The sequence below is a fragment of the Anneissia japonica genome, unplaced genomic scaffold (assembly GCF_011630105.1).
Source record: "Anneissia japonica isolate Jap-2015-1 unplaced genomic scaffold, ASM1163010v1 scaffold288037_len161832_cov179, whole genome shotgun sequence".
Taxonomy (NCBI): domain Eukaryota; kingdom Metazoa; phylum Echinodermata; class Crinoidea; order Comatulida; family Comatulidae; genus Anneissia; species Anneissia japonica.
Window position 1 is genome coordinate 139,474 of NW_022697892.1, and position 17,244 is coordinate 156,717.

General features: G+C 33.5%; 1 protein-coding gene and 1 long non-coding RNA gene across 3 annotated transcripts in view; one reads left to right on the forward strand and one right to left on the reverse strand.

The window, feature by feature from the left end:
* Positions 1-383, forward strand: part of LOC117102372 — a 12,255-nt gene extending 11,872 nt beyond the window's left edge. For both annotated transcript variants that reach the window (XR_004444404.1, XR_004444405.1), the window contains exon 3: positions 248-383. This is a non-coding gene — a long non-coding RNA (uncharacterized LOC117102372). The remainder of the gene's footprint in view (positions 1-247) is intronic.
* The window catches only part of LOC117102370 (retinal homeobox protein Rax-like), a 7,203-nt gene extending 4,738 nt beyond the window's left edge, over positions 1-2,465 (reverse strand). The window contains exon 1 of the mRNA XM_033242631.1: positions 181-2,465. Within this exon, the coding sequence (XP_033098522.1) occupies positions 181-397 (217 nt within the window). The 5' untranslated portion in view covers positions 398-2,465. The remainder of the gene's footprint in view (positions 1-180) is intronic.
* Positions 2,466-17,244: the final 14,779 nt, after the last annotated feature.

Genomic DNA, 17,244 nt, shown 5'->3' on the forward strand with positions numbered 1-17,244 from the left:
ATATATATGTCAGTAAAATAATTATTTTAGTTATTTCTGCATTATGCTTTCTGAATTGATATTTTCCATCTATATATCTTTGTTTTATAACATTTTATAGCTACATTTAAGATTTTAAAATATATATAAGTAATTCAAATCTAAATAAAACAGATAACAAGATGGTATACCTTGTTTTACCTTTTTTGATTGAACAGGTAGCGCTTTCAGAAATACCTAAATGTGTCTTGATATTTTCTTCTCGTAGAGGAACACAGGTTAGAAGTGGTGTAGACAAAATGTTCGTCTGTGATCTTTCTTGCGATCCTAGTATATAATCGATAGAATAAGAAAGAGGAGCTTGGGTTGGTAAGCATGTCCCAGAACCCTCAACAGCTTCAAAGCCAACTGTCGACATTTTGCTTTCGGTGTATGGAAAAGTAACTGGATTGTTTTACGATAAGTGGTGCGAAGTTGCGTGTACTGAAGTACGAAATGTGCCTGCTTATAAACCTCAACAATTATATAAGCCAAACCAGCAACTGCCAATCAAAAGGAAACAGTGTCTGTACTATGTATCCATTCAGATAAACAAGGCACGTCACGCGAGTGTGATAAAAGCAACGGGATGAACCAGATTTTCAGTATCAGGGGTTATGTTATATGTTGGTTTAAACCATGTTAAACGCTCACAATTTTATGGTGAGGATAGTTCATTCACTATTAAAACATTTTACTGTGTTTACAATACAGTTTTGCAATATCATTGCAAATTGTTAAGGTAATAAAATACAGTATTAGAACAATTTTGCTACTGTAAACTATAATTACAGGATTTACCACATATTAATAACAGGCTACTTATACTGTATTTTATTTGCGTGATGTAATCATTGTATTTCATATGCATTCAAAATATTCCTGTAAAAAGGATTTTAGATTACTGTAAAAGTATATAAGAGTGTAAAATGAATGTTTTAATGTTTGATATTTGTGTAGATATTAGTCAGAATACGTCACCTTTTATAGTAGTTTAAGCCATTACAATACAATGAAAATATCAAGTCCATGCCCCGAAACTTTGATCTAGAAAAACCGCGATGGCGCCCGGCAAGGAATAATATATTACCTGATATTGTTATCTTGTTTTTATTCTGCTATTATGTATTTATGTGTGGATTTTGCAAATGTATTTTAATGTAAAATGACAAATACATTATACTTAATACTGAATTTTACCTAATGCTAATCATGTCCTTTCCACTAATGTATTATTTGAGGTACATTTTAACACGTCATACTTTATTCATAATCATTCGATTTTATAACTCCAATTATAATGTGAAAAATATATTAATTAAACACTATACTTTACAAGGATTGATAATTTAATAATAGTAGATTTATATAGTGCACATATCCGATTATAAAAAAACTACTAAACGCGTTTTTCCTGGTTATTGGATGCAGAGGGTGCAATATCCTCCTCTCAATTGGGAGTATTTTTAGATATGCATGTAGTTTAGCACTACTGATAATCATTCACCACCTACCAGGTATCATTTTATACTTCTGGGTAAAGAAAGTCAAACGTAGATGAAGCATCTTGTCCAATGATACAGTCGGTGTGAAAGCATCTTTAGATTGAAAACTCATCTTAACGCTATGCCACCTGCTTCGATCTTGTGTACCATGGGTAGGATGCTTCACATCCCAATCCAAGTATTCGCGGTTCAGTTCATGTCTTAATTTACAACTCCACTCAATAAGCCCTGACAAACTAAGTTGCCCCAACTAAACCTCATGAACAGAATTCCCACTTGGTTGGTTGGCATATCCTTGCTCATTGTTCCACATTTTAATATTTTCTTTATCTTGGTGTTCATGCCTTTGCTTTTAATTGAGAAGAATACATTACCGTTTGATTCTTTTTGTCTGGAAGACTATGTTTTCGACTTAAATACTGGCTTAAATTTAAGAAACCTAATGCTAACTGTTACAAATACAAATAATTTATATTCGCTGATTGAATCAGCTATTTTGATATTTACAAAGTATATTCATTGTTGAGGTTTAATTAATCCTTTTTCACCAATACGACTGTTATTAGCCTATAAGATCCGGTTTTTGTTTTTTAATACTGTAGTTGTTTGAAATGCATTTATATATTCATTTATTTGTTCCCAGGTTAAACATAATATTGAATTTACATTTTACTAAGGGAGGTAGTGAAAGAAATAGTAATTTAAAAAAACTTCAAGAAATTTTATTATGCTAACAGACAAATATAATGATATAAATCAATAAAATGCTTTTAGGTAAATCAGGCTTTGCTTCAATTATTTTGTGTGTGCTGCACAAAATGTTAACAAGTTTGGTTAATTTTGTTTCCATGCAATGTTAATTTTTATTTACAAATAAGCTATATTATTTATTTATTAATTAGTTTCTTTAGTAATGTAAATTTTGTTATTGAGGAATAATTTTGAAAGATCAAGGATAAATATGATTTAAATAATTCAATCATGTAGATGTGAAGTTAGAGTTGGCATGATTTTTAAAATCATTCTGCGATTTACTTAAAGTATTTACACTAAAAAATCTGTATTACTGTAAATAAAATAGCCCTATGGTATTGTAAACAAGGCTTTAAATTATTATAGAGTACAGTGTGCAGTATCAATGCCACTGTACATGTTAATAATGAAAAACAAGGTGTAGGTATTTTCTTTAACAAAGCAACTGAAGACAAAAAGACACAAATGTTTTTATGCAAAAGGCTGAATTAATTATGACTAATGCTACATAAGATATATAATTGTAGTCAATGTGAATTATGAAAACATCAATCAAACACAAAATACACATGCCAGTGAACATTTGAACTTGTTTAAACATGCAAGATGGAACTAAATGAAAAAAAAAATCAGTAAATAAAAAAGAGACATAACGAAATAAAGATGAAAGAATATAATGGTTAAATTTGAAAGTGTATAATTTGAATAAACAAATCCTACATGAACAGTTTGCTCTAATTCGGAAAATAAGCTCAACCATAGATATGTACCATGAAAGAAAAAAAACAGTCGAAAAAGAATTATGTAAACTAGAAAGTGAAAAACAAATACTGGTAAATATAAACAGAAGTGAGTGGGCTAGTGTAGCCTCGATGGTTTCCCGTATGATAGGCAGAATTTACATTTTCTTTTACACCTTAAAAAAATGAGTATACACGAGCAAGGTATTCCGAAGGAGTGCCCGCTATTTTTCAGATGTTTTACTCGAGTCATATAGTTATTACGCGCTCTCATTGTCTCTGCCAAATTGACCTATTTTTCTGAACTTTGAATCCTTAAACTTTAGGATTTAAACATGTTTCCAACAAATTATCTTTTGTCTGAAGTTTTCTCTAAGGTAGTTCTCTTTTATTTTCTCTTAAATTTAATTTTGAAGACCACAATTAGAATAATTTCATCTTTTCAAAACAAAGACTTTACACTCTATCAGATATTTTCATTCCTTGAATTACACTATATTTTTGTGTTTGCATACATATTATTAGTGTATGTATTTATCGTGTTCTTCTGTTACATAATTTTCCATATTTTTATTTATCCGCCTGGGTTGTCACAGCATAGCCTACTTTTCCTTTCTTTTACCGCGATTATTATCCAAATATTACGTGTTTCATGAAGAATCAGAAGTAAAAGAAGCTTAGATAAATATTCCTTTATACTTTGATTATTTGATTTAATTTAATTTAATTTACTGAAACTGCTTTTAATTGTCTTCTTAATGATATTCTTTCCTTTATTGATAACGGCATGGCTGTGGCACTCATTCAATTGGATCTCCGCTGCGTTTGATACAATTGACCATTCTATTCTTTTTCGTTTTTTTTTTTTTCATTTTTGCTTCTCTGATTTTCCATATTTTTATTTATCCGCCTGGGTTGTCACAGCATAGCCTACTTTTCCTTTCTTTTACCGCGATTATTATCCAAATATTACGTGTTTCATGAAGAATCAGAAGTAAAAGAAGCTTAGATAAATATTCCTTTATACTTTGATTATTTGAATTAATTTAATTTAATTTACTGAAACTGCTTTTAATTGTCTTCTTAATGATATTCTTTCCTTTATTGATAACGGCATGGCTGTGGCACTCATTCAATTGGATCTCCGCTGCGTTTGATACGATTGACCATTCTATTCTTTTTCGTTTTTTTTTTTTCATTTTTGCTTCTCTGAAATTGTTCTTCCTGGTTTACGTCTTATGTTTTATCCCGTTTTTGCCATTTCTGATCCATTTTCTAAAGACACTGACCTTCAATGTGGTGTTCCCCAAGGAAGTGTGCTGGGTCCCCTTCTTTTTCTACTCCATATTACCCCTGTTGCAAACATTTTACATTCTTATAATGTTAAGTATCATCTTTATGCAGATGATATTCAAATTTACCTTCCTTTTTATCCTTTCACCGAAACCATTTTATTTCAAAAACTTCAACTTTGCATAATGAAATTAAAACATAGATGTTCAACAATATATTAAAACTGTTTATAAGTTTATTGTTTTCTTTTCTAAATTCCGCACTAGACCTCAATTTCATTTTCTCAATACTGATGAGGTTGTTATCAACCCTGTGTTTTCTGTTCGAAGTTTAGGTATTATTCTTGAACAATCTCTCACATTTGTTCCTTACTGTATGTCTCCTCTGTTTGTAAATCCTCGGTTTTATTTATTCGAAACACCTGGAGAATTCGTAAGTATCTTAGTTCCAAGTCTACTGAAACTTTAGTTCATGCTTTTATTTCCACTAAGTTAGATTATTGTAATTCATTGCTTGTCGGTTTGCCTGATTTTGTTACTCATCCTTTACAGAAAGTTCAAAACTCAGCTGCCAGGATAAGTTTGCTTACTCTACGTAAACAACACATTCCTTCCATTCTTAAAGACATTCATTGGCTTCCCATAAAACAACAGATATAATTAAGGTATAAGGAAACATTTATTTTAGATTCTTTTAGTTTGGATTCTTCATATTATTACTATTCTTTTAAATAAATGTCTGTAACTATTATTGTAATATATCTAAAAACATTATTTAATTACTAAAATCTAGTTGTAATTTTTTGAATTTTTTGATCGTTGCTGTTTAATATAATTGCATTTACTTCGTTTCTACTGTTTAATGTAAAAGTGTGATTTTATTTATTTTTTCTACATCGATTTGATTAAACCAAAATTCTAAATGGGCCACATGAAGGTAAAAATCCTCCACTCCACAGATGGTGCTAAAAGCAAAGAGCACTGTAAAATATACGGTAAAGTCACTATTTGGCACATGAATGCACAATACCGGTATCGCTAACAGAGATTGCTTGTACGCCGAAATATTAGGTATATTAGGTCTACTTACAAAATTAGATATTTCAAAGGCATGATACGCACAGTAAAATATTTATTTAGAAAGTCAAATGTACACATATGCCTACAGTAAGTCACCATATTGATTTAAATCATCTTAGAAAATATTCAAATCGAATATAAACAAAAAATCTTTCAGAGGATATTTCTAAATTTTAGAAATGTCGGCTGAATACAGGGATATGTATTTAGATATGATACGTTCAAACTTGAGGATGGACATCAAGTTCGAACTCTGCACTTGCGGGTTCAGAACAATATATTACTTCATACGAGGAATATTTAAATAGCTTGAAAGTCTATTATGACCGAGATACAAATAAAGGAGTACGTTTAGAAGCGTCAGAGGCCGTACCACCTACTAAAAATAGACCTAGTACTTGGCGATAACAACACCATCTGGTGGTGTGTAATATCGAAAAAATAATATTAAAGGAAGCTAAGGTAAATTAAATATGGTGCCAGGACTCTTTTAACCACGCAAGATGGTCAGTAATTTTTTTAAGCGGATCTGGATAATAGACGTAATTTCATTACAGAATGCACAATCCTTCGAAGGATTTAAATTTTTCCTTAATTTATTGCATTTTAAAGTGTCGTAGGCCTACTACTCTAACATCCTAATTTTCTCGCCCTCTTTCATGGAGGTGTAATTTTCGCTTACTCTACCTCTAAATGCTTTGAGATTTCACTACCAAATGTGGTTTTCTTCGCAAATTAGCTCCAATTTCATTAAGTATTTTAACATGTATTTTATCTACTTTTTTGTTTTCTTTATGATCAAATGAATAAAGATTGAATTGAATACATTTCAAAATATTTTCAATGCCTGGTGTTGTAATTGTGATGTCAGGAATGTCGTTATTTAAGAGTTCTTCTCTGTGGCTAATGATGCAAATCTCCCATCGGATGTTATTTTTAAAATTGACACGCCAAAACCTCCTTTTTTTTCAAAAAAATCCAAAATGGTTTAGTATTGTTAACTTTAAGGCTTCCCCCAATGACATCTCATAAATTTTGTATACCTTACGAATCTTCAGTCACAGGACGAAAAAGATTTTTTTCTGTCATGCTTATCATACCGTTTACCCATGGAAGATCCCATGGTTCAACATGTAAACACGGTTTGTAGATCAGCTCAATTTCCCTTCATAACATCAGTCGCATCAGAAAGAATATAAATATTCACATTGCTGAAATAGGCCTACTCATTTATTCTTTTATAACTTCAAGGCTAGATAATTGTAATTCCATTTCGTACGGATTGAACACGTCACGCATTAATAAATTCCAACGTGTCTAGAACAATGCTGCTCGACTCATAACTCTGAAAAGAAAAGGAGATCACATAACTCCAGTACTGAGGGAACCACATTGGCTACAAGCTAGGGTTGCTTGTTTTCAAGGCCCTGCATGAAATTTCACCGGTTTATATCAGCAGGCTTGTGACCCCTTACAAGCCACCTCGATCAGGTCTCCGCTCGGCTGATCTTTCATTGCTCTCAGAGTACAGACCTGACAATCTCGGGGGATCGAGGGCTTTCAAATATACTGCTGGAAAAGTCTGGATTCAGCACCCACAAGACGTCCGAAATTTGTCAACACTTTGTGAGTTCAACTCTGAACTTAAATCATTTCTGTTTATTTCTCATTTTGATTAACTACAATAACTGTCTGTTTTACCTCCCGTTTTTCACAGGCCGGCATTTATTTTTGGGGCCAGTTTCTCGATTACAATTCCTGAGCACCCGGTCGTCTGTTGTAGGGTAAATGTGTTTCCAATTCCTTTGTTCGAGCCACCTAGGCAGAGGTCCGGGAATGCACCATGGTGGTGATGGATGGTGACCGAAGAGTATTTGCGTCTTTGTTTTTGCCTATCTTCACATCCATGTCAGTTATGTCGTAAATAAATATTCATAAAATAAATAAATAAATAATTAAAATAAAATAAATAAATTAATTTTAAAAAATGCAGAAAAAAGGCGACATGTACACTCTGCAGGTGGAAAACGGCACCGCGAGCAGCTCTACCAAGAGATGAATACGTGCGCCTAATAAGATGACATTATTATTATTATTATTATTATTATTATTAAATTTTGAAGATTTCATTTTGACTGAATACATTTATTCATGGATGTCAGCAGAGTATCTCTGAAGATTGACCAAAAGTTCTTTAATATCATGTTTTCTGATGTAGTCTATTGTGAGTTTCTGGTCGAGAATGTTTATATCCACAGAAATATTTTGATAGTCAGCTTTGTGATACAAGAAGATCTTACGTCTAGCTGGCCTCATGATTTCTGGTTTTACATCGTTATCAACCACCACAATGTCGTGATCAATAATACCTTGGATAACGTCAATGTTCTTGACGAATGATGGTCTGTTTGTAAAACAAAGGTCTAATAATTATGTGCTTCTCTCTGGTGGGCCTATCCATCTTTTGTATGAGATGATGATCCATAGAAATTTCAATCATAGCTTTACTTTGTGCTGAGTAGCGACCCTTAGGCTTAAAAACAGATTTCTCCCAGTCGACATCCGGTAAATTGAAATATCCTAGAAACCAAACATAGGCTTGCTTATGAATCTTACTTTACGTCTAGCTGGCCTCATGATTTCTGGTTTTACATTGTTATCAACAACCACAATGTCGTGATCAATAATACATGGGATAACGTCAGTTTTCATGACAAATGATGGCCTGTTTGTAAAACAAAGGTCTAATATGTTCCTCTCTCTGGTGGGCCTATCCACTTTTTGTATGAGATGATGATCCATAGCAATTTCAATCATAGCTTTACTTTGTGCTGTGTAGCGACCCTTAGGCTTAAGAACAGATTTATCCCAGTCGACATCAGGTAAATTGAAATATCCTAGAAGCCAAACATAGGCTTGCTAATGAATCTTACTTTAAATGCAAGAAATATCATTTATGCTTAATATTTTTTTAAAGCCTAAATGCCTTGAATACGATTTAAATCATTTCTTGGCCGACTTTTTAAATGTGGTTTTTGTTTTGGACAATAAAATCTATTACAAAAATCAGAGTTAAGAAAAACATCCAAGTCTTGCAGTGAATATTAACAAGTCGGCTCTATCTGAGTTAAATAAGCCGACCCGATTGACTGTTTAGCGAGTTGGTCTTTAAGCATGCGTGACCCGGCTAAACTCTACATGATTTTAAAAATGTTAGAGCAGTATACCCAGAATTTTGATACTAACAACTGTCGTTAAATGGCTTGCGATCAAAGACGTTTAATTTACACATAAAATAGAAGTAGCTGAGATCATTGCTATACCAACTGGAGTACTACCCGGTTTTCATACTGCTCTAGCTAGCTTAAAGAAACATGTATACGCAAACCTACCGACATAAAACTTCATTGATCAAAACTTAACAAGTCAAATACAATGGCCAACTAGATATAGTACACTTAATCGAGTGCATTCACCTCACAACGACTTCATATGTGATTTTCAACGTTTGTCCTGACTTTTTATGTCACATTCCTTTAGAAGCACTGAGTTCTACTAAATCTTTATGTGGATCCATTTATTAGATTTTGCATAAACATTATCAATGTGAATTTTAAATTTCAATGACATTGATATTTATCTTTATTATTACTTCATTAATGTGGTTTTTTAACGTTTGACCTTGACTTTTGATTTCCAATTTCTTTCCAATGACCTTTTCCTACCCAAAATTTAATCACCTTTTCCGTATTTATGTACCAACAATGTACTACTCCTATACATTATTATGATGATCAATTCATTATTTTTTGCAAAATCCCGCTAACGATCAAACAGACTTACCACTAGCGGTGCATTTTTTTACCTTCGTGGCGCAGACAATAAATGAGCCGTGTTTATGTTACTATCTATTTATATCTGTATTGTCCCCTGCCTCCATTGGAGGTCGTATGGCATTCAGTTTCTAGAGATTTCTGTGTGCTTCCATTAGTGATTCGTAGCTTTCATAATTATGTGAATGATCAAAGGAAGGGGTTCTTCTCCTTACTCTTGCCTCTTCATGGCTTCCCATAGCGACCCTCAACAACATTTTTCTGGAGGTAAAAGATCACACTCGTCCTCTTGTCATCAGGTTTCAATTGTTTCAGAGCATCCCATTGTGATTTCCTAAATTATAGACTTATTGTTCGCTTCACAATTTTACGTGCGTTCGTTATTCAGTTGATTTTCATTTTAATTGATAAAAATTAATTAATTACTAGAACCTTAACTTCAGTATTTTTAAAATTTATTTGATGCCTATGTAAAATAGTCTCAATAGGCCTAAATAAAAAAGTATGAATTTGAACTAAATTTGGTCATCCTGTTCATAATTCTATGTATACCAGTGTTTGCTGTCTCTTATACACATCTAGATGTGTATAAGAGACAGCTTTTTGTATGAGAATCTGATCACAACATGATGCAACTTATCCCAATTTACAAGACGAAGCTTCAACGAGAATCGTCCAGGAAAGTCAGTATTAAAAGTTGGTCAGCTGAGGCAGTTGAAAAGCTTCGCGGATGTTTCAAGTGCACAGACTGGAACATTTTCTTTGATACGGCTGCAGATATTGATGAAGCGTTATGTTCAATTTCCGAATATATTCGTTTTTGTGAGGACAGTATTGTTCCTAGTAAGACATGTAAGTTATTCCGTGGATTGACAAAGGCTTTAAAATCTGTTAAATGAGTAAAACAGAGTTTTTGCTACTGGTTGTATATTAGAACGGAAGGCTGTACAATGCAAAATAAACCAGAAACCTAAGGAATATAAACTTAAGTATGAAAATAAAATTGAAGGCTCTTTTAAAGAAAACAATATAAAAAAGTGTGGAAGTGTTTGCAAACTATGACTGGATACAAATCAAGAGTTAAAGTTTTGAACGTCAAAAATGAAAGTCAATATGTAAATGATCTAAACAAATTATATTGCAGATTTGACAAAAAATGTTTTAACGAGGAAATGGAACATGTTCTTAAAACTGTAATATGAGTCATGATGATATTAAGATTGATGAACTGGTTGTAACTAAGCTTTTCCGTAACTTAAATGCTTGTAAATATAGTGGACCTGATGGCATTCTAGTAAGATTTTAAAGGAATGTGCTAAGGAACTTTCCCCTTCCTTCCAAAGGTTATTTCAGAGTTCAATTGATGCATCTTATGTACCAAAGTTATGGGGAAAATTATAATCTCGCCTATTGCTAAGAAACCAAACCAAAAAGAAATGAATGATTTGCGGTCTATTGCCTTAACCAGTGTTCCGATAAAATGTCTAGAAAAGGTTGTTAAGGGACAAATCTTTGAAAACGTTAAAAATGATCTTGATGTCTATCAATTTGCCTATCGTTCAGAAAGAAGTGTTGAGGATGCCGTTCTCACTCTTCTAAATGGCATCTATGAGCACCTTGATGATCGAAGTGTTAACTTTGTTAAATTGTATTCATTGACTTTGCTAGTGCCTTCAATACGACGCAACCGCATGTTTTAGCACATAAACTAACCGACCTTAAGGTGAATCCAATACTTATTTTATGGGCTTGTAGATTTCTTAGAAATAGAAGTCAAATGGTTAGAATAACTTTTTCCACGTCGTCAGCTATGTTTACAAATACAGGTGCCCCTCAGGAATGCGTGTTGTCTCCTATGCTATAATTATTACCTATACACAAACGACTGTAAACCTCGGTTTCAGTGTACAAGGATCATTAAGTATGCCGATGATACAGCTATTGTTGGTTATTTAAATGCTAACAATTCCTCTGTTATTGAGTTCAATGAACATATTGAAATTTTTAACACTTCAGGGGCGGATCCAGGATTTAAAAGAGGGGGTTCACGATGTACACATGACATGGGTCATATCATGTAAAAGTAATTATTTGTATTTTTAATTTATTACTAGAGATAGGTCCCTGCATTTAACAATTATGTGGATATTCATTGTACTGTTATTTACTGTCGACTCTATTGCCCCGGCATTACTAATTTGGATCAAGACGGCACGTACGAAATTATCTTTAATCACTTCCTGATTTCACGACGTGCACAGGACAATCGGGACGCTACGTACCTCTCTCATTGTGTTGACATTGGGAACGTTTTGCTTCCTATCATGCACGATAATACTTTCTTCCTATTTACCTATTTGTATATGAATGAAATACTAATTATAGTTCCGTGCATTTTATAATTCTGAGAATATTCATCGTAATTTTATTTTTTTTAAACAAAAGATGTGTAAAATATAAGCATGAATCTGTACTTATATCAGTGGCGTAGACCTATCTACTCTCCCACCCCCGAAAATTACTCGCCCCCTAAAAAATCACGGACAAGTAGTTAAAAATCACCTAAAATCACCTTATTTTGCGAATTAGCGCCCCACAACTGATCAACTCAACCCCCACTTCACCTTCACGCCCTCTATCAGCCCCCTATTTCAAGATATCTAGATACGCCACTGACTTACATGGCCAGATGAATGAAAATACTCAATCGATTTGCCACCAAATCGTAACCAGCCTTCACCACGCCCTCACGATGTCACCGGGGACGCAACTGCCAAAAAAACCCTTTTTTGGCAGTTACCAATAAACAATCAACAAACTGCCGGGGTTCTGGGTTGATTTTCAAGGTACTACATGGCTTAACAATTTTTTACTTACCGGTGTTATTTAGTAAAAATCACACACATATCATACGACGTCAACGACAACGCCGGGACGGCAAACTCAATTTTGAGATTAATTTTCCGAATAAAGTTATACTAAATAACTTCTAATGACGAACTATTGTCTTCAAATGTCTTTGTTGGCCATTTAACTGTCATTTTATATATTTTTCCCGTGACATTACCATTCTCAATAATCTATAAAACACCCACATAACGTCACGTTAGATCGATCGGTGGTGACGCCGTGGGGACGCAGGTAGGTTCAATTTTCGTCGGAAGGTATATCAAGATGATAAACAGTTTCATTGGACTAAATTCTTGCTTATGTTAACCACATGCTTGCCTAAGATTATACTGACACTGGTTTCAAATGAAATAACTGACAACTTTGGTTTGTATCAATGTTTTAATAAGTACATAAAACTATGTCACAAATACGTATGCAAAATTGCACAGGGACACCACGCTGTCTTTGTATTTTTCTTGAAATTTATATGCCTGATAACCATCATCATTCACAGTATAATAGATTCAAGTAAGATGTTTAAAATAATATAAAAATGTATGCAAACATGCCTTTGGAACAGTTTTTTTAAAGTTTTATTTACCTTAACGTCGACTCCGTCTTAGAAAGTACTTAAATCTTGTGCAATAAATAAAAATACATACATAATAAACTGATTAACAATTAAACACATTTTGCATAAATGAGGTCGCTCACTGCGTCGTAGGGGCGGATCCAGGATTTAAAAGAGGGGGGTTCAAAATGTTTCCAAAAAACCCCAAAATGAAAGGGGGTTCCAATTGTCCTTCCTTGGGAAAATGTAGATTCCTAGATGGCCGGAAATGAGCTTTCCCGACTTCTGAGGAGTCTTTTAAGGACCTTTAAGTTCTTCAAAATTCAAGGTTTTCCCCCTCTTGAAAAAAGGTCAGGTAATTTTATCTCATTCTTTAGGCCTATCATAGAGGAAAAAATCAAATGTAGGCAATATATTATTATATTCCAACAACATTGAGAAGTTAGATAAGTAGTAGTCTTTCTTCCATGGATCGATGAACCGATAGGACTGAAGAACTCACTTTCGTACATTCCGATGGCAAACCAAAAACAGTGTGTATATTTTATTTAATTGAAAACTAGATGGGCTAAGCCTAGTTTGTCTGATCTTCTAACCTATGCTTAGGTAGGTTAGCATGCTTTTTGTAAGCCAGGACCCTTGTATTTTGTTACATTTCTTCACAGAGGGGGGTTCGTCTAAACCCCTTGAACCCCCTGGATCCACTGAGTAGAGTTACGAATGGCGTGGTATTTACCATGCAGGACTAGACTTCAAAGTTACTTAATTACATAATAACTAACTTAAAGGTAATATTACTCGTTGATATCGTCTCGTACATTTCTTCTACAAAAAAGTGATATTTAACGACGTACGTGTCGGCGGTGTAGGCCTACCGACGCCTATGGCCTGGGAGCTCCGGAAGATATTAAAATGCTAATTTTTGTAACTCATGATTCGAAAATGAAGGTGAACTTAGGATATATGGTATATAGATTATTTAGTATTAAAATAAAACTGGATTATACAATATAAGTTACGGAAATAGCGATATTAAAAGGTACTGTACTACAAAACTCAGTGCACTAGGAAACAACAAAAGGCCAATCAAGGTTTGTTTGGCCCCAGCGAAACCGGTAACGTGTAGTCACACTTTTTCTCGCAATCGGCTGTTCACATGGATGAGAGCGAGCTGCATCGAGAGCCGACCGAGAGTGGCTGGTCGTGGGTCACCCACGACAAAAACCGCTGAGCGGTTGTTCACATGAAGGGCCGGCTCGCGAGCCGATCGGATCGTTTCTACATGAGAGCTTCTATCAGGGGTCCATGCTTTTGGAAAATAGCTACTCTCTAAATGCAAAAGATGAAAAAAGAATAACAAGTGCCTACAGGGACCACTCCTGATATATAGAAAATATAGAAAGAGTGCGATTTCACCACTCTATTCAGAGTGAATTTTAGTAATTTTTCACTATTTTAAGAATAATATTCACTCATTTAAGAGTGAATTTTCACTCTAAAAAGAGTGAAATTGGAGTGTTCCCTGTAGGTACTCTTTTCGAGTGAAAATTCACTCTTTTACATTAAGAGAGTAACAGTCTTTTTCCATACTCATCATGCAGTGGCCATTTGGATCGTGATCGTGGAGAAATTATGCAAATGGCACTACTTTACATCATTTAAGTTTATCTACAAATCAATTTTGAATGAAATATTTCATCCAAACATTTTAATTTATACATTTTAAGGATGCAGATGATTATATTATGCCAAGGCACTTGGAACAACACAGGTAATACACAATACTACTACTACTACTACTACTACTACTACTACTACTACTACTACTACTGCTACTACTACTACTACTACCACTACTACTACTACTACTACTACTGCTACTGCTACTGCTACTGCTACTGCTACTGCTGCTACGCTACTACTACTACTACTAATTACAATTCAATCTTGATTGAGCCTTTTGTACATTTAATACTATTGAATGTACTGAATACATTCGAATTAGTATTTATCTAATATATATATACTGTCTCTTATACACATCTAGATGTGTATAAGAGAAAAACCTTTGTTAACAGCCTGCAGAAATTATTCGTTGGCCCTGAAAATGTGCATGTAACAAAATTAAAGTTTTATGTTATATAACTATCCTTGTCATGAGCTATAAATATAATATAAGAATTTATAGATTTTTCAATATAGCAAAAACCTTGAGCAACGGGGCAAATCGATCTACAATAGAAAAAAGAACGAAAAGTTTAATCCGCAGTAATGTATTTCCAAGTTAATGTATCTCATTAGAAGAGAAGCAATGGATTTTTCAGACAGATAAGGCGACAGATTTAGGCCTATACCTTGTTTTGCAAACCCGCCGCCCGCAAATATTAATGATTTCGAATAAAAATAAAGTTTTAGTTTTGGCCAATTAGTTTTGGCCAATTTTTTTAAAATTAAATTATTATTACGCCCTTCGCTGCCTTGAAATCTTCAAAGATAAGATATGTATATTTTTTTAAAATTATATTATTTTGTAGCATTTGACTATCCCATTACTACAATGTTTACATTCATCAATACAATTTTATTTTTATTTTGCTCTTCGTCTGTATGCTTTTGGCAAAACTATTTGCTATAACAAAGCCTTTTTTCTTCCTCCTCTGATGATCTTTAAAAAATAAGTTGGCGAAACAAGAAAAAACAAATTTGTGACAAGCCATATCCGGCTCCCTCAGTTTTTCATTTCGGCAAACTTAACAACGAAAACCCACGTTCGATGCCGATCTAATTAACCTTTCTGAAGTATCCATCTTCTATTTCATTTATCCCTCTCAGTCAACATACTATATCCACCTTTCTTAAAGAGGCTATCCAAAGCGATATCCTCTTCCTCTCTATCTCGCCTTGCATAAAGTGTCTGGTAGAAAGCCCTCGTTTCCTGTAGAATTTTGTTCGATGTTTTTAAGTCATTATTATTCTGTTCGGATATTTTTAATTGTATTACTAACTCTGTTTCAATTTTTCATATTTAGAAAATATACGCTTTTCACCGTGCTCAATCCATCTTGCTCTCGACCGAACCAAGACCCCTTCCATTTTGTGTTTACGTAATTCCATGAGTAATTCTTGTTTTTCATTCAATTCATGTAATATATCTTTATTCTTTACTTCCTTGTCTTCAATCCTTTAATTTGTATCTCCACAGTTTCTTCCTTCAATTTATCGTATCTTTTTTTTGTGAACCGTAACGGATAGACATAGTTCTAATTTCGAGCAGAATCATTTCAAAGAAAAGTTGATCGTCGATCCCAAAGCATATGTATATGTTGTCAATATTTTCCAATTTGTATGGGGTTGCCGTATACATATGTTTTGTATTTCTAATTATTTCTTTAACTTTTTTAACGAAGTTCTCATCTCGAAGAAGCGAGTTGTTAAACTTCCAATAACCATTTCTTCGCTCGATATTTAATAAATTAAGTTTAATTGTGATAATTGAGTGATCAGTACGGTAACCAGGTATTATGTCCGAGGAGGGAACCTTATTTAATAAATCTGTGGAAATTAAAAAATAATCCAGTCTACCATGCTTCCCCGCCAAATTCTGTCTCCATGTATATCTTCTCAAAGCTGGATTTTGAATACACCATGGATCAATTAAATCTCGTGTATTGCATAAATCGATAACTTTATGCCTTGCATTTGGATTGTTAATTCTAACATAGTTTAATGAATCAGTAGCTGGGTTTAATAATAAATTACAATCCCCGCAAATAGTGGTGTGTGGGTTATCAAAATCGTCCAACACGTCATTTAAATTGGTATAAAATATTGGGTTATCAATATTCGGTCCATATAAGGTAATCAAATTAATATTATATCCTTCAAAGAATTCCATCAAAAATTAACGGATCAATCAGAAAAGGATCAGAAATGTGTCTCACAAGCACATATTGTCGATCCCACAATTACGTACGTTTATGCTATTAGGAAAATTTCGTAACCTCACAAAAACGATAACGAATACAAATACCGGTACGTCATTATTTATCGTCATTCCTGCCTAAAGCATTCTTGACAATGCTGTACGAGCCGAATATTATCCATGACTTATGCAAAAGGCATGAATCCTCTGCGTTGTGACAAATAATTATGCTACTGTAGGGGAAGGGTTATATACACAGTTAATGACGTATCCATATTTGTTATCGTTTTCGTAACCTGGCGAAAACTCCCTATTGTTATGTAACCTTAGCAACAATATTCATGGAATGGGGCTTAGCGGCCAAGTCCATTATATATTTTCAGAATCATTAAAAGACGGGTTATGTTGCCGTAGTTCTATGCCTAACGACGCAGTAACTCATCATGCAATTCTCTCTTAATGTAAAAGAGTGAATTTCATCCGAAACGAGTGTCTACAGTGATCACTTCAATTTCACTTTTTCTCGAGTAAAAATTCACTTCTAAATGAGTGAACATTATTCTTAAAATAATATATATATATATATATATATATATATATATATATCAAGATAGCCGTTAACACTGTTAAATTATATA